Source organism: Topomyia yanbarensis, chromosome 1, assembly GCF_030247195.1.
Source record: "Topomyia yanbarensis strain Yona2022 chromosome 1, ASM3024719v1, whole genome shotgun sequence".
Taxonomy (NCBI): Eukaryota; Metazoa; Arthropoda; class Insecta; order Diptera; family Culicidae; genus Topomyia; species Topomyia yanbarensis.
Window position 1 is genome coordinate 50,096,180 of NC_080670.1, and position 23,153 is coordinate 50,119,332.

Consider the following 23,153-nt stretch of genomic DNA (forward strand, 5'->3'; position numbering starts at 1 on the left):
AAGATTTTTTACGGACACATGATAGTGAACTCGGGTGATTCGTAGTTATTCTGCCTAAGCTCGACCCTCATTATCAGAAGGCAAAAATTAAGCCCGCACGATATTAAGCCTGTTCTAATGACCCTGCCACTTCTAGTTTTCCGATCTGTTTACTTCACATCCTTGCTCTCACTTGAGTACTATGGCTCTAAGTTTCATAACTTTCCCTATCCAGTAATCTCTAGCTAATTGAATGTCGTTAAAACGTAAAAAAGTAATATTGAATTAAATCAGTTTGCATCAATAAATTTTCAACTCCAATCCAATTTTTTTTTTTGGTGTGGTGGGGGGAGGGGGCTGTATGGTGTTAAACCCCAAAACCTTCTCTTGGCTACGCCGTTGCTTGGAGTTTTTTATTTCGCTTTTCATTTTCCGAAAGGTTTCAGATCGATCCGATGGTCATAAGTTAGAAAAATTGCAGTCAGAAGGTTCGCACAAATGAACATTTTTGCACTGATAAGTTATCAAGTTCCTTCCAGACAACTTGGAAATGTTCGGTGATTATTTCTAGCGGTTGTAGATAGAAAAATGAAATACAAAATTCGATTTATCGAAATAATGTTTGGCTTATTTCAATGGATTATTACTATATTGAACAATAAATAGGCGACGAAGAGTAATCCACAAACAACAAGCCATAACTTTTAAAGTATTCAAAATAGATATTTGAAGTCTTCAGTAAAGTTATTCGCAAAAGTAAGAGCTACAAATTTGCTGAAGGCATCATTTCGTTATAATCACTTCCAAGAAAATTTGTGAAAATATCTCACTCATAGGGGGATTAATCAGCAAAAGCACAATTTCAAAAGAAAGGGCATATTGCCTCCATTAAATTCTCCGAAGATACTATTGACCTAAAATAAGCCGTTTTGGCGTTAATAATAGATTACATGTTTTTGGTCATATTTCTGGCAATGGGAAATGATAAAAATCTTTCGTCCGCTTTTAATGTTAAATATCTCTTTTGATAATAGTCCGATTTCAACAATCTATAGTTTGTTCGAAAGGTGTTCGTTAAAGCTGTCTAAAAACATATAAATTGTTAATCTATATTGTCAATTCCGGCAGATAATTTTAAAAAACTGCAAAAAACGCCATTTTTACGCATTCAAACATTCATATCTTAAAAACTGAACATCAGAATCAAAAACAAATTAATAGCGTTCATACTGTTTTTTAGTTCTTTAATTTAAAATTGGTTTGGATAAGATCGGTTCAGCCATTGCTGAGAAACACGAATGAGAATTTGTCCGTTACATACACACACACACACACAGACACACACACACACACACACACACAGACATTGTCCCAAATCGTCGAGCTGAGTCGATTGGTATATAAGACTCGGCCCTCCGGGCCTCGGAAAAAATCTTGAAAGTTTGAGCGAATTCTATACATTTCTTTTATAAGAAATGTAAAAAGGGGGTATTTATGTATCTTAACATTAAAAAATCGATTTTTTTCCATACATTTTTTCTCGAAAACAGTCAAATTTAATGTGAATTTGCTGAATCAGTTTCTTGCTGAATAATGTTGAAACAGTAATAACTATAATTTCTATTGTTTTGTGATTGTTTGTAGGGTAAATGCTATTCGATCATGAATCTACCAAAGGGCCGAAATCGCAATGATATCGAATCGAGAAAAATAGCTTTGAAAATTCGCTTTAGAAAATTAAATCGTATTTTAACAGTGTTTGCATACTGCGCTTTCAAATGTATTGAAATACTTTAAAACAATACTAGTTTTCGGAAGCATAACTAAAATGTTTTATATAATAACGTTTTCGTTGATAAAATTGAAAAAAAAAAACATTATTTCGCCGAGTGTTGTTATGAAATGTTGATTAGGCCATTTTCGAGTCGCTCTCTTGTTTCGATGACTCTCAATTTCGCCCTGCATTGTCGCCAGAAAACAAAAATCAATTGTGGCTTTCACCGCGCTCGCCGGAAGGGAAAATTTGTTGTTCTCCCAGGGCGTAACAAGCATTTGGTTTTTGTTCACGGCGATTCTGTTTACGGGCCTTGTAAACAATGATGCTGTCAATTTCACCCGTATACACTACCTAAGAAATGCAGAGGCGTAACCCGCCTGGCGGTTTGTATTCAGTTGAAAGTTGGATACGCCGTTTTTTTTATTGATTTTCATGAAGTGTGAAATATTTATAAATTAGTTTTTATATTTATTATGAAGTATTTTTACTCCTCTTTAAGATATTAATGAAATATCCGTATGTGTACATTTGTTATTTAGGCCCATTTGTCGGTTCACGATCGTATTTTAATATTCTATCCGGGCAAGCACAGATGTAGGTAGTAAACAAAAGAGAAAAGTTTTCTCTTTCATTATCTGCTGTAAACTATGTTCGGCCAGTGACGGTTTATCCGGAATTTTCTTTCAAAGTGAATTTTGACAATTAGCTTTTACGTCGTAATCATACGTTTATCGAGATATAGACTTTTCCCATGGCTCATGCACGTTCAAGATGAAAATAAGCAAAGGTGGGAATATATAACACCTTTGAGTGCATTAGTTTTATACTTATAAATTTAAACATGGCCTCCGGGCGACTGGAAGGAAACATAAACATCCAGACGAGCATACTGATTCTTTAGCGCACGATGAAACGAGAGAAAAGGCCGAACTTCACCTGGGATCTTCTAATTCGAACATTTAGGGACACTTTTTATCTCGAAACTACCGATCAACCCACTTGTATCGGCAAAAGTAAGTGGGATTATTCTCAGCCAAGAAACCGCAAGTTAGTATACGTGAGACTGGTCGGCAAGAGCTCAATGGCGTCTTTGCATACATCTCCCTATAGAGTACTTAACAATCTGTAACTGTATTAGTGTGTTCAACGATTTGTTTTCCTCCACCTGTCATAATTTCTGATAGGCGGAGGAAAACAAATCGAAAATAACTTTTCGGTCAGATTATTTGTATTGTAGATTCATACCAGCCGGTATTGTACGTCTCCGAAATAAGTTTCAACGTGATACAGAGCATTTAAACACTATCATAAATACTTTTATCCAGTGATTTCAAACGTTTAAATTGACTGACAGTTTTACATATGACAGCTGGAGGAAAACAAACCCCCAAGTAGTGTGAGTGAAATCATTTGCATAGAACTCTCTGACGAAAACAAGTGAATGGAGCGTTCAATACAAATTTGCACTCTCAAAATGTTTTCTATTGACTTGCCTTCCGAACAAGTAGTACATTATGTATGTTATGCATTCGGTTTGTTGATTTTTCTCGGTGAAATTAATTTTACCCAGAAAAATCAACAAACCGAATGCATAACAATTTTGCGGTGACCAATAAACCCTAAAAGTAGTAAATTATTCAAAAAACCGGTCAAAAGTGTATTTATTTCGATGCTTTTTTCAACACCAAACGCCAAAACATACAGTAAAAATACAGTAACGGAGATAAAACAGGGAGGCGTCGAAGGGACAGGTAGAGCCGGTACATTGTAGGAGTATATTATGTAAATTTGTTCCAGAGCCTGGGCTACAAAAGATGACGAATCGAGTGGTGCGTCTTGCATATTATATACAAATCATAGTCGCGAATGTGTGTTGCCTCTTTCATCCGCCAACCCGAGCAAATACTCATGTGTTCAAACACCACATAGCCCCTTGAAAAGACCTTAAACATGGTCCGTGCCAAAATTCACAACCATCAAGACACCATAAAATGGTCTCAATAACCCATAAATACACCAACATATGGTATTTTATATGAGATCTACCGGACCATGGTAATGGTGTTTTCATGGGTTGAACCCATTTCAAACCGCCATGAGCATGGGGGTATTATGGGCTTTTCGTTTGCTCGGGAAAGCAAACATTACGATATCGATCCAAAAATATTTTATAGTTACTTTGCTATAGCAGCTTTATTCTATCAAATAACAGTCTCTATTGTTCAACAATGTTGAAGCTTATACAATTTTACACAAGTTTCTCGTTTACTAATCAATTTTCCGAATTATGTACACATGTCCAAACACTAATGTGAACGGTTTTGTGGGGTACATTTGTACCCCAAACAAATTTTAAGCTGGCACCAGGCAACTGGCATCCCTATCTCTACATACAGAGTTTGACAATAGGCAACATCGTTTTTCCACCGATCGATGGGGGCCAGTTTGACAGCGTCAAAATCGCTTAAAATGTCATCAACAAACAATAGTAGCAGTAAACAAAAGAAAACAATGAACACTTTAACTGATTTGATGCAAACTAAAGTGCTCCTCGTTCGTATTTAGAATTAATTTGATTAGAAGCAAAGTTCTTATGTTGTCTACGAAAATATGACGTCACGCTGGCACTGTTAAGGTGGTCAAGTGAAACAAATAGGTTGCACCTGCTTTAATGGAAGTTTAATAATTAAATTGATTTGTGATAAAGATTGCTTGCATGCAGTTAAAACATATCGTACAATGAGATTGCAAATAGCTCTAGGATACAAATGGCCTGTGTTAAGCCAAAGCGGACCAAGCGCCATTTTGAGGTACTTTATCTAAAATCGCTCCAGCATCCAATGTAGCACCAGGAACTCTAATATCTGTTATGTTTTGAGAACCCAAATAGCAAACGAAAGCAAGCCAGTGTTCTTTAACTTTCTATGTAAATGATAAGTTATCGAAAAATTAATTTTGGTACGAAAAATACACGAAAAAATTTTTGGCGCTTAGCTCGGTTTGGCTTAACGCAGGCCAAATGTACCCCACAAAACCGTTCTAGGATTGAAACAAACCAAAGCTAAATTTGTATCGGATGCAGTTTAAGCTCCAAGAAAATGTCCTGCACCGTATCTGGCTGAAAAAGTTACAGTTTCTAACGCATAATTTAGATGTGAAATTTCCACATACCAAGATAATAAAACATCAAAAATTAAATATGACTCAGTAGCTATTTTATCTTCCATCATCAGCAGGCACCGACACACAGTCACGCGTTGTCGGCTCTGTTGAACACCCCTCGACCGAAATTGATCAAATAGGCACATAACGGTATTTAAAATTACAAACCAAACAAATTGAACGATAATGGCCTATGGAACAACTTGTTGGTGGAACGCAGGTATATGGTATATGCTGATGGATCCCTGTTAGGTGTGCACCTTCGAGCACAACACGAGTACATTTTGGGACGCGCTTGGACAGCACGTGTCCTATATGGATAATTCCGGCACACCTGCCAGTGGATCGGCAAAGAATGAGCGGTCGCTTCCCCACACAATAGTTCACGCTTCGATACGCGCCTAGGTAATTTGAGTTTAATTCCGGTGTATATTTTACTAATCTGCTTTCAGCGTCAATAAACACAGCCATCGACGGATATTAGGCAGCGCGTGGTCGCGGTCACAAATTGGCATTCGAAATGAGCTGGCTCGGTAGTGTTCGACAGGCAATATGTCCAGTTTATTCATTGACTTCTACAAATTTGAACAGACGATGACAGAGCAATTAGTTCGTATACATTATTGCGAGTCAATCCAACTCGGACAACCTTGTTATTATGCGGATGTGTGTCCTGCTTGTTTGAATCAGTCGATTAAATTTTATTCCCTGTTGAAAATAAACAACTGTTGGGTCTCTGCAGACATGAAGCGGTTATTATTTCTAGAACCAGAACTTTTGTGTTGTAATTTCAAATTACCGACGGTTTTTGTATGTGTGTTTATTGTCGATAAACATTATCTATTTCACATAATGCTCAGAAGAAATTCTCAAATCGAAGTTTCTATCTTCAATAAACAGCTTGAACTAACCGAAGGATGTCTTTTAAGTGGAATTCTCTTACATGTTCAACCCTCGCCACGAACTGAGAAAGTGGAACGATTTATCCAGTCAGATTCGAAAGATGAGCTCTGTTCATAGTTCATCCTCATAATAAATTTGCTCTGGAAGAAGGCGCGTGGAAATATGTCTATCATCCGGTTTCGGCTAACACAGCGAAGCACCAAAGAACTGGATGCCAGTTTTCAAGAACTCCACTTGTTCGAAGAGCAAACGATGCTTCCTGTAGCAAGTTACTTCTCCATTTAACATTTCCCCTCCTCAGTGTTTGGACAACATTTACTCGATAGCAAGTAGGAAGTTTGCAGCCAAGACGGCGATTGTGTAGGCAGAGAATAGTACAAGTAGCGAATTATTTCCAAGCTCCAATTCATTTGGCCATGATACTGAAAAGTTCTAGTTGAACGAAATAGCTAAAATTTTAGTTTCTGCAGATTGGATATCAATATTAGGTCTGTTCCAGTACCAGGAGAAACTGGAAGTACTCCGGAGAAAATCGTTCCTGTACTCTCTTCTTCTCTTTTTTCTTTTTCTGGTAGCAAACTGGAGTAAAAAGGAGCAAGAATTTTTTGATCCTGTTTACTCCGGAGTGACTTCCGTGTACTGGAACAAACCTATTATTTATTTCATTTTCAGATTATTACACTGTTAGTCAGTTTTGTGTTTATTACAACTTTTCCCTAAACCGCTACCTTCAAAAGCAGCATCTCGGTACAACTTATTCTCCGCCTGAAGGTACATATGTATATAGGGTATACTACATGCCTGTTTGATGTATGATTTGACCACATCATTAGTACACTACGAAAAAACAGCAAATTAAATCGGACATTTCAGATCAAAAGAGTTCCACGCCAATTTGAAACATAACCATTTCAACACAAGTATCATCACTTTTTATAAACTAATCGCACTTTTTAACTGTGTAGTAAATTCGCTTAACAAGTTGGCAACCCAGCCTTGATAGAGAGGCTCAGCTTTTTGGCTGAAAATCCAACAGCTTCAGCATTGCATTAGCATGCACCAGGGGAAAATTGCATCGTGCGTACATATGTACCTTAATTAGCAATTAAACTCGCAGCAGACAATGCGTGTAATGGTGAGTGGGAGCATTGTGTAATCTCTTTATTAACCACATCCTGAGATTTCTCCGATTCAAATTTGCTTCCGTGCAAAACGAAGCACACCGAGCGGGACCCTTGTGTCGTCGTACGGAAAGCATAGTTTATCAATTGTCTATTACAGTCATCGAAAGGTGTTTGTTGCCAGCTTCTACTGGTGTCTTGGGGAATGTGAAGTGGATGTTATACACTTTGTATATTGCAAACGTTCAAAAGGCTTCATCGTGGCAAAACCGGCCCATCTTAATTGAACGCAGAATTATTTGATGCGTGAAATTGCCTATCGTGGTTTAAAACGCGATAAACTTAATTGTTTGGTAAAATTTTAGAACAGATTATTTCAGTAAAAGCAATCTATAGATTTGATCCAAAAATAGCATATTCATTTTCATTTATTTAGTTCAACATCAATTTCATGATAACGCAGCTCTCCAACGTCGGTTACGCCAAACACTCGCCAAATCACGTTCCACCAGGTCCGCCCATCGTGCTCTCTGCGCTCCTCGCCTTCTTATACCAACCGGATCATTAGCGAACACCATCTTTGCAGGATTGTTGTCCGGCATTCTTGCAATATGCCCTGCCCACCGCCCATTCCAGCTTTGGCCACCTTTTGGATACTGGGTTCTCCATAGAGTGCAGCGAGCTCGTGGTTCATCCTTCGTCGTCACACACCGCTCTCCTGCACACCGCCGAAGATTGTCCTTCGCACCCGTCGCTCGAAAACTCCTAGCGCTTGCAGGTCCTCCTCGAGCATGGAAGAAAGTCTCGTGCCCGTAGAGAACCACCGGTCTTATCAGCGTTTTGTACAGGGTGCATTTGGTGCGGGGGTGAATCTTTCTTGACCGCAGTTTCTTCTGGAGTCCATAGTAGGCCCGACTTCCACTGATGATGCGTCTTCGGATTTCATGGCTCACGTTATTGTCAGCCGTTAATAAGGATCTTAGGTAGACAGCTGTTTCCTAGTCGGATCCTGTCGTTTTCGGTTCCGCCTAACAGCATATACTTTGTTTTGGACGCATTTACCACCAGTCCGACCTTCGCTGCTTCGCGTTTCAGGCGGGTGTACAGGTCTGCCACCGGTCCAAATGTTCGGGCGATAATTTCCATGTCGTCCGCGAAGTATACAAATTGACCGGATTTCGTGAAGATCGTGCCCCAGCTGTTGAGCCCGGCTCGTCGCATCACACCTTCCAAAGCGATGTTGAATAATAGACACGAGAGTCTATCACTTTGTTTCAGTCCCCGTCGAAATTCGAATGGACGAGAAAATTCACCCGAAATCCTTACGCTGTTTTGTACACCGTCCATCGTTGCTTTGATCAGTCGAGTCAGCTTCCCGGGAAGGCTGTTTTCGTCCATGATTTTCAATAGCTCTACGCGGTCGATATTGTCGTATGCCGCCTTGACGTCGATGAACAGGTGATGGGACCTGGTATTCACGGAATTTCTAGAGGATTTGCCGTACGGTGAAGAACTGGTCCGTTGTCGACCGGCCATTGATCCTGATAACTTCTAACGAACTCATTTACTTTAGGTGATAGACGACGGAAGATGATCTGGGATAGCACTTTGTAGGCGGCATTTAAAATGGTGATCGCTCGGAAGTTCTCACACTCCAAATGGTCGCCTTTCCTGACTACTAACCGGTGCAGACAAGTCGCCAACTTTTCCGGGCCCAACTTGATGAGTTCTGCTGCGATACCATCTTTGCCAGCTGCTTTGTTGTTCGTGAGCTGTTGGATAGCATCCTGTACTTCCCTCAACGTGGGAGTTGGTTCATTTCCGTCCTCAACTACACTGACGTAGTCAAATCCTCCGTTGCCTTGGTCATCTGTACCTACATTCTCCTCACCGTTCAGGTGCTCGTCGAAGTGCTGCTTCCACCTTTCGATCATCTCACGGTTGTCCGTCAGTAGGCTCTTGTCCTTATCCCTACATATTTCGGCTTGCGGCACGAAGCCTTTGCGGGATGCGTTGAGCTTCTGGCACAGCAGTTCCATTTCCTTGCACTCCGCTTCTTCCAGGCGGCGTTTTTTCTCCCGGAAGAGGCGTGTCTGCTGCCACCACTTCTGTGTGTATCGTTCCACATTCTGTCGGGTTCCATGCTGCAGCATGACCGCTCGCGCTACATTCTTCTCCTCCAAAACCGCTCTGCACTCCTCGTCGAACCAATCGTTCCGTCATCTCCGTTCATCGTACCCGATAATGTCCTCAGCTACGTTGTTGATGGCTGCTTTTACTGTTCTCCAGCAGTCCTCTAGAGGAGCCACGTCCGGCAACGCTGCCTCGAGGTGCTGCGCGTATGCAGTGGCGATAACTGGTTGCTTCAGTAGCTCCAGATCATACCGAGGCGGTCGTCGGTACCGTACATGATTAATGACGGATAGTTTTGGACGGAATTTAACCATCACCAGGTAATGGTCAGAGTCGATGTTAGCGCCACGATAGGTCCTGACGTCGATAATGTCGGAGAAGTGCCGTCCATCGATCAGGACGTGGTCGATTTGCGATTCCGTCTGTAGCGGTGATCTCCAGGTGTAACGATAAGGGAGGCTGTGCTGGAAGAAGGTGCTACGAATGGCCATGTTCTTGGAGGCGGAGTATATTATTTTCGTAAAAAATTTGGCAATGAAAAGTTTCTTCTTTTTAAACTAAGTAGATTTATGAGTACTCCCCTTAAAAGTGACGCGCGAAATTGGAGAAAAATTTGGGTGAATTTTTTTTTCTCCACTAACGAGAAAATTGTTTAAAACCACATTTGCGCCGCACAAAACCTATAAGGGGCCGTTCATAAACCACGTAGACTCATGGGGAGGATGGGCTATCAAAAGTGAACGTTTGTCTGCAAGGACAAACTTGTATCACGTTGGTAATGCTTGAAAAAATAGAACATGGCGGTTGTAACTAAAGACGATCTCTCAAAATTCCTCTCCGTGGAAAATTTTAACGGTGAAAATCCTGCTGTCGCGAGATAATATTTGAGACAGTTTTTAATTAGCAAGCGAGCATGAATTATCAAAAATTCTAAAATTGTCAAATTTAAACATTAAAAGCCCGATTTTTTACTATAAGTGATTTGAATTTTGTTTAAATTTAATAAACTTCGGGGGTTCAAGCAGTATTGTAATTATACTTGTACAACTGTGTTTACTTGAGTTAATCAGTAATTTCTCTAACACAGACCACAAATTACACAACCTAAGCACTCATCAAGGACAGATTAGTTGGTGCCAATATTACATTCAGACGGCATATTCGTTCAGTATACACATCACATCTTATGCACTCTTTTCATTTCAGTCATATTATTCGATTTTATTATATCGACATAGATCTTTCATTAGGGCTTAAATCGCAAGTGTAAACAAACTGTGTTTTCGCTATTATGACATTATGCGACAAAAATACTACAAGCTTGAGGTGAAAATTAATTAAAATGGTTTTTAGTTCGATTTATAATTAAAGAAAACAAAACGGCGAAACATGCATTTTCTTCTAGATTTCGACTTAGCCCCTACTTCTCACATGGAACATAAAGGCTAAACTTACATTTTTTGACAGAACCGGGCGTACGGTTATTATTCACAAAATTATTCTTTAAACGGCGGTTCTATTATATAAATGATAAGCAATATCTACTATGGTCATGTCTACTCGATAGTTGTTGCACATAAACATTCGAATATTTCGATATTTTCATGAAATTCGAAGAAAAGATGCACGCGCCCTTTCATTTACATTGGGTTTCTATGCGCCCATTTGCTGAGCCCTATTAAAAAGTATACTGTCAAGCTCACCCATTTACCCAGCCCTACCCAGCAAGACAGAGTCAGTTTAGCCCATTTACCGCGCCCTTCTGAAAATTATGTACACGGTTTAGCCCTTCCGCAAATGGTGGTTGCTGAAGGGCGAAATCACGACTGGGATGCAAATTGGGCGTAAGCATTTTTTTAGTTTCTACCCACTAAAAGCACATAGGAATTAAATTCTTTGTTATATTGTCATAAGGTTTAACCAAAGATGCTTCCGGAAAAAACATGGTCATAAAGTAATTTATACCTACAATAAAAACTACATTTAGAAAAGCATCGCCGAATATTGAAACTGATTTTTCTCCATTTGAGTACATTGCGACTTAGGCCCTAATGAAAGATCTGTGTCGATATAGTTTCTCGCGCGAACTGCATATATTATTGTGTCTGCAGACAAAAATCAGAAGCGACTTGTCGCTCGTCAGCATACGTTACCCCAGCGAAGTTCATAGTTTCTTGATGTAGTGTAGACTTTGTTAAATGTGTTGATTATAAACAAATAATTCAAATCCATTTTTTTGTGATTCTTAAGGAAAAAAAAATCAAATTAGAGCCATTCAATCGCATTTAAAAGTTTTATATTATGATATTCATTTGTCATGATCTCACATGATTCAAAAAAATAAGAAAGTGATTGATTTTTAGCAGCATGTCGACTATAACCATGACAACGCAAAATATGAGATTAACTATAGTTTTATTGATGAAAATTGTTTTGTTTATTTTATTCATTTACAGTAGGTGGTTCTTGCTGCTTTATATGTGAGGTTTAATAACAAATGGAACCTAACGAGAACGAGTAAGTAACATTTACATTACGAGATACAAATTCCTTCATAACTTATGCAGAACTGTTACAAACAGGTACGAGGAGGAGGAATATTTGGAAGGCCTTGAAGATACGGACACTGAAGATTTTCCTACTCAACAATGGAAATCCTCTTCACCTTCTTTCCAAGACTCGTTGCATGTTCAGAATGACTTAATTGAAGATCCCCCAGTTGGATTTCAAGATCTTGACCTCTCAAAAGACGATGATGTTAATATGCTGGAAGTAGCTCAGGAGAAATATTTGTACTTCTTCGAAGGCTTATTCTTTCGTCGTTTATTCCGTGGACAAATGCACCCCAGAGTAGTAGGAACCAGAACGGTTGTTGGAGATTCTCCAAAGGACGTGATGGATTGCATTTGGAAATTTGCTGCCAGGCATGTATCGAGGGAAATAGAATTTGATAACAATGGGCCGAAATGGGCTGAAAAGCCAAAACCGGACCGTGAAGATATTGAAAAGTTTGTGACTTTGCAAGACCAGATGAAAAGGAAGGCGTATACTACTTCTGCAATGTCGTCTCCTTTGCTTGCATCATGGAGAGACAAGCAAATCAAAATTTTCATGTATGCATACTCCGTAAACGTCGAGACCAACGCTCAGTATCAGATGGTCCTCAAACAATTAATGTCACCAAACAATCCCGATCGTTCTGGAGCCCATTCCACCCGTGATGATGCGGAATTAGCCACTGAGTTAAAACAGAGTCATCCTGAATTGGAAGGCCACCATAGTTCTTGGTTATTACAATTCACTCGTCAGTTGCGCACAAACAGGAGGAAATGAAGAAGGCTTCTTCGCCTCCATTGGAGCTCGCCAAATATTTCAGGTGGACAGGTGTTTCAGAAGCCGCAAGATTGCAATCCGTTCATCGTGGTGCATCGGTTGCACAAGTAGTGAATGGGGGCTGGTTAAAAGACGTTGAGGAAATATATAACGGAGTTACTTCAGAGATTTCCATTTTGTCAAATGTTGCGCAGAAGCTGGAGGGAATTATTTCAAAGGGAAGATCAGCAGAGGAGATTATTGTTGCTGTGCAATCCGCAGTGCGTCCGGTGGAGTCAGAGCTAAGTAAGGTTTTAGCTGATAGTGTGACAAACTGTCCGGACATCGATCACACATAATTCATATCATCATCAGAATAGGACTGATGCTTTACCCGATTCGCGCGCTTCTGCAGCACTTGGAAAACTGACTTTCTTTTTAATATTATTTTGAACAATAAATAATCAACGTTATTTTAGTAAATTAGTTATGTATTTAATCCAATAATCCAACTATTTTTGGAATTGTAGTATAAATTGTGAGATAGTATAACACAATCACTCAGGAATCATGTGCAAACCTATATTCGCTGGATCTTGTTGTAGTCCTTTTTCTGGGTAGAAATTTCCCCCGTAATAGTAACCGCAATGAGCGAACAGGCTTTCACAGGAATATTGATTGAAATAGTTTATAGTTTCGCATACGTCATTTATAATTGGTGTATTCTCTTGTCGTGTTCGTTGCAAGCGTTTTTTGATAAGACCGAAAACTATTTCTATGGGATTGAAGAAGGGACAGTACGCCGGAAGGAATATTGGTATTATGCCTATTGATCGCAGATATCTAATAATGTTAGCATCGCAGTGAATTCTTGCACCATCCATTATCCAAACTGAATGGAATCCTGAATATTGATAGACTTTCGGATTTCGCAGTGCGAACTCGCGAGCGCAGTCAAAAAATTTAGTGCGGTTAAACGTTCCATCCGTCCAAAAGCTATCCAAATTTCCGTCTGATCCCAAGAAACACAAGAAAGATAAACGTGGTCTGCGGCAAAATTCACCACTGTAAATAACTTTTTGCCCCACAACACCATATCCCTTACGGCGTAACATATCCCTGTTGTCAAAACTCACTTCGTCCAAGAACACCAAATTATAAATGTCCCACGGAATAGCCAGAAGCTCTTGCATGAATCTAACAATCTCTGCCTCCCGTATTTGAATTGCCCTTCTTTCGACCGTCTTCCACGAGAGTCCAGCTTCATGCAGAATGAAACAAACCGAGGAAACACTTATGCTTATTTGAAAGTGCTTCTGAAACTTCTCCTTAGCTTCGTCCAAAAATAGCAAAGGATGCTCCTGGTACAATTGCACTAACCATAATCTCATTTCCGCGTTGAACTTCTTGTAGATTTGGATCCGCTTTTTCCGTTGGTAGACACCCTCATTTTCGAACTTTCTTAACCACGAATAAATTGTGGACAAGCTCTTGCCGTAAATTGTAGCAATATCTTTTTTGCTCATTCCCAAATAATAATGTGCATAAAGGGCATGATACACGGTGTTTGGTACTGCATGCTGTCGTTGGACTGCATGAATGATGACATTGGCCATATTTATACCACTATTTAGCTAACGATTAATTATCACTTGCTTTTATCTTGAAATTTAAATATTATTTATTCAGATCAGAATATAATATATATAAAAAATCGCCAAAAAAAAGCTACGTCATTTGTGTACGGCCCCTTATCTTTCCCTGAAAAATAATTTCAACTACCAAGTTTTAGCAAGATTTTACTGACCAAGCTAGTCATAATAAGGGCATATTGTAATCAAGCTGCCATAAGCATCGGTTGTCAAAATAGGCTCTGCTTCATAGAAAACAGGCTAGTAATTTTTTTCGGGAAAATCTGTGTACACATTCGAATAAAAATGCGAAAAACAACATCGCACTCAATTTTTCGTACGTGAATCACTATTGCATCCAAGTTTGCTCACAAGTTCCTTATATACCGCCCAGTTAAGCTCAGCCGGAAATGAACCGCAATTCTGGCTGGTTCCAGTTCGTATTCCGGCTCCACTGACAATTGCTGAAAGTCTGCTGGCTGATGTTGTATAGGGTGCTTGCAGAGCGCATATGTATTGGTGAGCCGTTGGGCAGGCAAAAATGACAGTTGCATATAATGTATATGGAGCGGATAGATTGATTTATTTTAAATATTTAATTCACAATTTTAAGAGCAAATATGAGAAAATGTAATGTATTATAGGAATCACAATTAAATATTCATTGCGTGACATAATGTTTTCTATCGTTTGAACCGGATACGCGGACAAAATAAGTAAAGCATTGCCAATGCTATGCTTCATACCCATGGAAACAACGAGCATTCCAAAAGATTTTTGCAGAAAAAATGGTTTTTATTTCAAATTTGTGAAATATTTTGTGCATCGAGAGTTTATGCATACAAAAAAGCTTCTAGACTTGAAAGGTTTTAAGGCCTATACGACTCAAGGGGGGGGGGGCGGTAAGGGTTTCGGTATAAAGAAAACACTTTTTGCGATTTTTTAGAAATTTGAGTGAAGTGAATTAATCAAAACTTATACATTATAATATTTCATTTCATGCTGTAATTTTTCTATGCAAAAATATCAACAAGCGAGTCGGAGGTGAAGCTTTTCGTAGAACGTCTTTGAAGAAACACGACTTGAAGTGTTAACTGCCATTTAAAGACTACTGAACCGATTTATTTCAATCTTTGCATATACATTCTATGTAAAAAATACCTAACCCCTACGTTGAGTCTTCGAGATAATTTTTCAAAAATTTTGCTCGATTCGCTTCAGTTAAATTTCTAAAAAAAATCGCAAAAAAGTGTTTTTTTCATACTGAAACCCTTTACCCGTACTCCCACCCCCTGATACAAGTTTAAAACATGTTGAATTTGGCTTTCTTATCATAAATAATAGGGTGAAATTGTATGCTATTTCAATGCATATTTGAAAAATGTAATTTGTAAAAAATTAAAGTTTTGTTTTTATAGGTGAAAAAATATGATATCTGAAGTGAGTGTCAGTAGATTCCACAGGAGCAAACCAAATGTTTCTTACGTTTACATGCTTGGGTTTGGAAAATTTGGTTTGATACCAAGTCGGTCTACTTCAGTACATTTAGTATTGTACATTTCCCTACGATTGAACCGAGCGAAACCATACTTCCTCTTCAGGATTGTCCTTTTTGCAACCATCAATTACACACGTTCTAAACGCGAGTTTATATGTGAAAATCTTCAAATAATCCTTTGTATTTATTGCCATATAATCACAGAGTATTATTATGGAACTGGGTGGATTTATTGTTGAGAAGAATATCATTTTGCTCGAACTTTTAACTTGCTGCATGGAACGTAAACATGCAATGTGTGCCCAACAGATGCTTTGACTGTGTGTGTAGCAAGAGCCCTATATACAGATATGGCGAAGATAGCACTTTGGTATTCGTAAGATAAATCTTACATGAGAATAAATCGACTTGCTTTCGACATACCGTTCGTTCCGCTCCCATTGAATCGTGTGAACGCCATGACGTCGACTCGTTGTGCTTCTGGATTGTATACATATTTTTGATTGCCAACACTAGCAAACCGTGTGTTCTGCCGCACCTATATATACACGGTTAAAATAAAATACCCATTTATGAGTACCATAATGCTCATCTCCGACAATACTGGGAAAACTCATTTATTGAGTAATCATCAAATTCTCAAAAATGGGTAGTTCGAGTATATGTCAAAAATTGGGTAGTTTTTTACCCAGTTATATATATATATATATATATATATATATATATATATATATATATATATATATATATATATATATATATATATATATATATATATATATATATATATATATATATATATATATATATATATATATATATATATATATATATATATATATATATATATATATATATATATATATATATATATATATATATATATATACTGAAATGAACAGAAAATGGGTAGAAAAATACCCATTTTCGAATCCTGTCATAAGATGTTGGATAATAATCCTCCTGTTACACCAATATTGTCGTAAATACTCCTTAGCTTTTCTCCGTTAGCTACGATGATCAAATGTATGGCCAAACAAACTGTAAGCTGTGATCGACAACATTCTGACGATGTTGGTGCTGAAAACAAAATAATTCTTATTAAATAGTATTAAAATCTGTTGTAGTTTGGAGTCAAAGAATCACTTAATCGAAACTCACCAATTCATGGCCACCAATAAGGCTTTCTGTCACTAGGATCACAAACCGGCAACTCTAATCGGATTAATCGATACGGAAACGCTCTCAAAGAAAAACGGTTGTCGAACCGCTCTTACTATTCAAAATTCCAAGTGTTTTTCAACCATTTATGAGTTATATTTTATCCATTTTACTTGTTGAGCAACAATACAGAAATGGGTAATATTTTACCCAGTAACTTATTGAATAAGTACACAAATTGTGACAGCTGGGATTTAAAGTTGAAAAGGGGTGTTTTCAATACTCATTAATGGGTACTTTATTTTAACCGTGTACTCCATTGTGTTGTTGGCACCGGCTAACGGCAAGTTGCAACAACTCGCTAAAATTATTTAAAAACGGTAGTTGTATGTATATCTTTCACACGTAAAAACTTGACTTGTATGTCAGTTAGCAGTGTTTTCACGAACAAGACAAAATTAACCGCAATAGAGTACTTGACAATCTGTAACTGACTTAGTGTGTTCGACGATTTGTTTTTCTCCACCTGTCATAGGTGGAGTAAAACAAATCGAAAATAACTTTTCAGTCGGATTATTTTCATAATGGAACTTGACCAACCGGCATTGTCTTCGGAATGACTTTTAAAGCGACGAAGAGCATTTCAGCACCATTATAAATACTTTATGCGAGCTATTTCATATATGACAGTTGGAGGAAAACAAACCACTCAAGTGGTGTGCGTGGAATGGTTTGCCTAGAACTCTATTATGCCTCGTAAAAAGCCCATTTAACCATCGTCTATTGAAATCCTAATAAAGAGTTATAATTAATATTGTAGTTGTTGTTGTTGAAAACATTTAAATACAATCTTTAAAAAGTTGCAACACCCGATTCAACAGCCGAAAATGTATTCCTCCATCACTCCGGTGATGACACTGACATAACCTGCCCATCTTTTTTCAACAAACACATGAAAACATACCCGACAAACCTTGGCTGATTTGTACGTGACTTTAACAATAAACTGGATTGGTTTTGTACGGAAAAAGAGATAAACCTAAAATTAAGTAAGATGCCTTATTCTCTGTTCAATTAAGGAGGGCGTCTGGTGTAGTGGGCAAAAAAATCGACTTCTTTTTTTATTCACTTAATTATTAGTATTGAACATCTAGAATAGTCTCCCGCAATCTCAGTGGCCACGCTGAACTTCTTTTGTTTTAAACAGCCATGCATTCCTCACGCGTATTTGCTACAACACATACAGATTTCAATCTATCGGCAATAATTTTCAAAAAAAACTGACAGTGATTAAAATACAGTGTGAACAACACACTCTAAACTACACCTACTCAAATACTCAAGAGAAAATCCCCTTGGTTATGTTCTACAGCATTTTTTTCGTGATACAATTTGGGTTTTTCTCGAAACCGCGTTTTTTTCAAATTTGCGAACACGATAACTCAAAAACTAATCAACGAATTGACTTGATTTTTTTGTGAGAATGGCCAATAAGTGTCGTCTGTCGATAAACCACATAAATCAGAATATTTTTTTTCTTCTTTCCATTATTTTGAAGAAAAATGAGCGAATGTTATACTAAAATATGAGTTTTTTCGATTTTTATCACGATATTTTCCGAAACTCGAACTTTTTTTTTATTTTGTTGGTTCATCGAGTAACTACATGGCTAAGATTTTCAAATCTTATTGAATTTCCCGTGTCAGACAAATTTTATCAAGAGTTACCGTGTTCGCCGCGGTGCTCCTCACCGCGGAAATGGTTGGACGAACACTCGCAAATGTGGCTCTACGTGACCGAAAATATTTTTTTTCACGCACGATGAATGTATAAATAGAGCTTAACATTACACGAAAGATCCATTGTTGCCTTGCCTTCAAAATCGTAAAACAAAATAACTTTTGTTTTGAGCATTTTACACCAGACACCCCCTTAAGTTAGTTCTTCAAGTCCGTTCAATGCACCTGCTGTGATGATGATTCCAGTTAACCAGATGACCACCACCTACTAACATTTTCGACACCCTCACTGTTTATGGCAATAACAATTTAGTACATTATCGTTTGTGGCAACACCACACACTTTTGTCTTATTATCCATCCACTGAAAGCCAGAGTTGAAGCAATGACTTTTATTTTTGGTCAGCACAGCATTTTAGGTCAAACATTAAAATACTCAAATTATAGCTCATCGAGAACGGTCGATTCGCTCTATTATTAACAACCCAGCCAGTGAAATATTTGATTTAGTTCCGGCGTGTGACCTGACTAGCTAATTACACTGCAAAATGTGAGCAACAAACAATCACACAAAACGGCTTTGAAATCCTTCTAATCCACCCGCAAATGCAATCAGCTTTACAAAGGGACATGAACCTTTCTTCCCCGGGGTAGCTCGCTGAATATTTTTACCCTCTATGACAGTATGGCACAGCGAATGGACACCGCATCAACATCGAACTTGAGCTTCGCTCTATGTATCATGACCTATAGAATGCACGTTTCACATACGGGCGAACCGGACGGCAAATGTACTCCAACCAAACGGACTCCGCTATCGTCTCGACGTGGAAGCACCAACTACGTTGCACTTTTACTACACTTTTTCTTGGGTCATGTGCTGTCCTAGGGACGGCGATTGTAGAAAAAAGATGCACGGAGAGAAGATAAAAAGTGCATACCTAGTGCAGAAATGGTACCACCCGTACAGCGAGAAACTTTTCCAATCTCGGCCAAATTTAATGAATTTTTAGACTTTCTATCAACCAACCCAGGTTAGCAGGGGATGGGACGGAGTGGTTGGTTGAATGGATTGTTCATTTCATATGGGGAGGAAGAACTGTGTATGTCGGTACTCGAAACTGCCATATTTAGTGGACAGCCCGACATAGGATTCGAAGTTTTCTTCTCTGTTTCTACGTCCTTGTGCTGCTGGCGGGGAACAGCTTACCGGCTAGTCCATAATTCAGTTATGGTCGAACATGTGCCAGCACCACAAACCCACTGGATGCACGACTTCGAAGCTGTTGCAGGTATCATGTTTCATCGTTAAGTCCATTTGCGGTATCGATAGCTTGTTTTGCAGAACTTAAATACGCGGTTTGATCTTTTGTTGAAATAACTGCAATAGATCAGACCGAGTGGTAATTCACCACACCGCCGGCCAATGCTGACTGTACGATGTGAACGAGCAGAGTATGTTTCGTCCGTTCAGTTTGTGCTTATAGCGAGCGAAAGGAGCACGAGATGGAATATGTATTTATGATGCACCGGAAAATGAAGCATGAGATCGGGAAAACAATATTTGCGCAAATTGTGTGGGATCCGTTTTCAAAGCTGGGATTAGATGAAAGGAAGGATATTTACATTTCAGTTGACATTAGATTCATTTGGTTAGAAAATAAGATTGATTTGTCAATAATAGTAATATCATATGCTTGAAATAAATAAAATGCATCCGGATTAAGGACAAATATAAATTTAAATCCATATTGAAACACAGGCTACTCTTGTCAAAGTGAACAATCCATAAAATAAAGCAAGTACGTGTAAATTTAACCTTCCGGCAATGACGATGTTTTAGAAATGATGACACGCGGAGAAAAAAACAGTAAATTTGGCTGCACGGTTTACCAAGTTATTTTATGTGATAGTTTTGGCAACTAGAAGTTTTGTGTACACACCAATTTTTTGTATTTTGTTTCAGCAACATATTTTGCTGAAACTTTTCAGCAAAACTAGATTTGCTAAGAGTTCAGCTTGGCAATTTTTGTTTCGCTGATGTTTAGTAAAGCCCATTACTTTGACGAAAGTCAGCAAGTCTATAGAATTTGATTGCTAAAACAATCAGTGAAAAAAATGCAATTTTACTGAGTTCCAGCAAATCAAACTTACAGTTCACCAAATTTTGACAGTTTTGAATTGCTGGGATTTCAGCGAAATATATTTTGCTGTAAGTATTGCTGATATTTCAGCAAGGCAAAATTCAGCAAAATTTGGCTGATATTCGGCAATCAAAATTTAGTGTGTAAATATCAGCGAGTAACTTAATGAATGCTTGATGAATTCCATTTTTTTGAAATATTTTGCAAAATACTCCATCATGCAACTCGGAAACACAGTAATTTACGTTACTGAGCCTGTGTACAAGTTTTTCGTTGAACTGGAGAGGATGTAGCGAGAATGCAGTTGATGAATAACAGCGATATTGCAGTAAGTTGGCTACTTTGCTAATGCCATTCAAAATTAAAATTTATGACGAAAGTCACGATATTAGGAGAAAACTAGTGGATAAGTTTAAAAAGTTCAAGTTTGTATCTACCAGCTATATAAAATGAGGGACGGGGCAATCAATCAATGACTTTGTAATTCTTAATGTATTTAAATTTACTTGTATTTTTATTTTCATTAAAATAGTTATTTACTATATATGTATATAAAGTTTACACTTTTCATATCTAAACAATTACATGCATTTCTTTTTATTTCAATCTCAATACTTCCCACGTGTTACTTCCTAAATTTGCTATATTTGTTTACATTGCTCGTTTGAAACCGTTGTTTTGGGTGCGATAGGAACTTTTAGCTTCAGTTTTCGCGCAGGTAAGCTTTAGTTATTCTCCAGTATACGTTTAAAGATATACGGAGACACCACCTTGAGCCAGTAAAACTGTCAAATTTTTGAGCCAGTCGAGCCAATCTATCTATTTTTGGCAACACAGCTAAATTTTAACAATTGAATTGAAGGTTTTAACAATTGAATTGAAGGATGTCACTCCCGGTGAACAAGTAAAATATCCACTGCATATTTCACTGTGAAATATTTAAAATGATCAGGGAATATGAATTGAATATTATTGCATTGATTCAATTATATCTAATAATTGTGCATGGATTCGCTAAGTATGTAGTATCGCTTAGTTACATTTTCATCAATTTTTATGCGCGTAATAACATAGATATTCGGAATATTAATTTGGCGCGCATCAAGTTCACGTTCATTTTCACCGAAGGTAAGCATCATCACTGTCCTCCGGCACTAAGGTCAATCCAGTTTTTACGTGCCATAATGGCGATCCAAATAGTTTTGTTCGTTATACGTTTAATTTCCCTTTTTTGACAATAATCGTTTACGCCAGCTTGACAGCAACGCCCAGCTGAGGATGTTGGGTGTTGATTGAATAAACATCCAACGCATTGGACTAACGTAGGATGACTTCCTCTTACTGAGCGCATGACGTAAACGATTATTGTCAAAAAAAGGCAATTAAACGTATTACGAAACAATTTAGCATTATGGCACGTAAAAAGCTGGATAGCTCCCCAAATGAAGTAAAATACGTTGTATTACATAGCGGTACTTTCCGAGCCCCTGCTCGACCGGAATGACATTTGCTGCCCTCTTTGTTTACTGTTTCTGATCAGCTGTTCACAGCTTTTCTAAAGAACAATTCTGGACAAATATCTGATTACGGCTTAAAAGCCGTGAATGGAAATTCCGGACAAACCGTAACTCGCAAATCACGGATAATGTCAGTAGATTAAAGAGAAAAGTTTTCTTCATCGTTGACTGCTATGTACTGTATTCGGCCAGTAACGGATTGTCCGGAATTTCCTTTCAAAGAGAATTTTGACAGTTAGCTTTTACGCCGTAGTTATATGTTTGTCGAGAATTGATCAGCCTAGTAAACAAAGAGCGCAGCAAATGTTATCCCGGTCGAGCAGGGGCTCGGAAAGACCGCTATGTAACACAGCGTAGTTTGCTTCATGAGCAGCCACTGATGCTCATAGGCGTGCGCAGCCTTTTTCATTGGGAGGGGGCGCCAATCTTATTATCATTCTATTTTATTGAACGTTTCATTGGAAACGCGCCATTGAATCGTTTTGAGGCGTCGAATTGAATTGGCGTATTTGGTAATACATAGTGGAAAACATCGAAAAATAGGTATTATCCAATTTTAATGTGTTGCCAATTGTTTACTTCAACTGAATTTGTCAATAAAACTGACAGAAAACTGTGCTTCTAAAGTTTCAGGTTTTCGTATGTTTTATTTACAGTTTTTACTCAAAATTGCATCACCTTTTTTAAGTATCATTTATCTCACAAGAAATACATTGCGACGCATCGTGCGCCGAATAGCGCTGTGAATCGCGACGAAAAATAATCGACGCGTCTTCTTTGGAAAAGCATGGACAATAATGTAGCTTAAAAATTAACATAAAAAGCAGATCAGTCCACGTCCGATTTAAAACCCAATTCATCAACTTTTTCGAACAAAAAATTAAAGGGTTGTGTACAGGTCGTCAAACGGTGGGATAGCAAAGTTCCCACAAGTTTCCAATCTCATGCCTCCACGCGAGTCTAAGTCTATTGATGACATTTGGTCCTTAGACCGGCGACGACTGGGTGCTATCAACCTTCTGCTGATAGTAGCAGAATGAGAGGGTGCGAACAGATCTAGTCGAGAAAACATTGCC

At 38.2% G+C, this 23,153-nt stretch overlaps 1 protein-coding gene and 1 pseudogene across 1 annotated transcript; one reads left to right on the forward strand and one right to left on the reverse strand.

Annotated features, from left to right (window-relative positions):
• Positions 1 to 11,572: 11,572 nt before the first annotated feature.
• Positions 11,573 to 12,746, forward strand: LOC131695413 (uncharacterized; annotated as a pseudogene).
• A 33-nt stretch (positions 12,747 to 12,779) lies between these two features.
• LOC131676304 (uncharacterized) lies at positions 12,780 to 14,056 on the reverse strand. The gene has a single exon (XM_058955419.1). It carries the CDS (start codon positions 14,001 to 14,003, stop codon positions 12,945 to 12,947), a length of 1,059 nt encoding a protein of 352 aa, XP_058811402.1. The 5' UTR covers positions 14,004 to 14,056; the 3' UTR covers positions 12,780 to 12,944.
• Between the last annotated feature and the right edge of the window lie 9,097 nt (positions 14,057 to 23,153).

Coding starts and splice junctions, on each gene's coding strand:
- LOC131676304 (XM_058955419.1), bottom strand. CDS start 14,003: ATGGCCAATGTCATCATTCATGCAGTCCAACGACAGCATGCAGTACCA.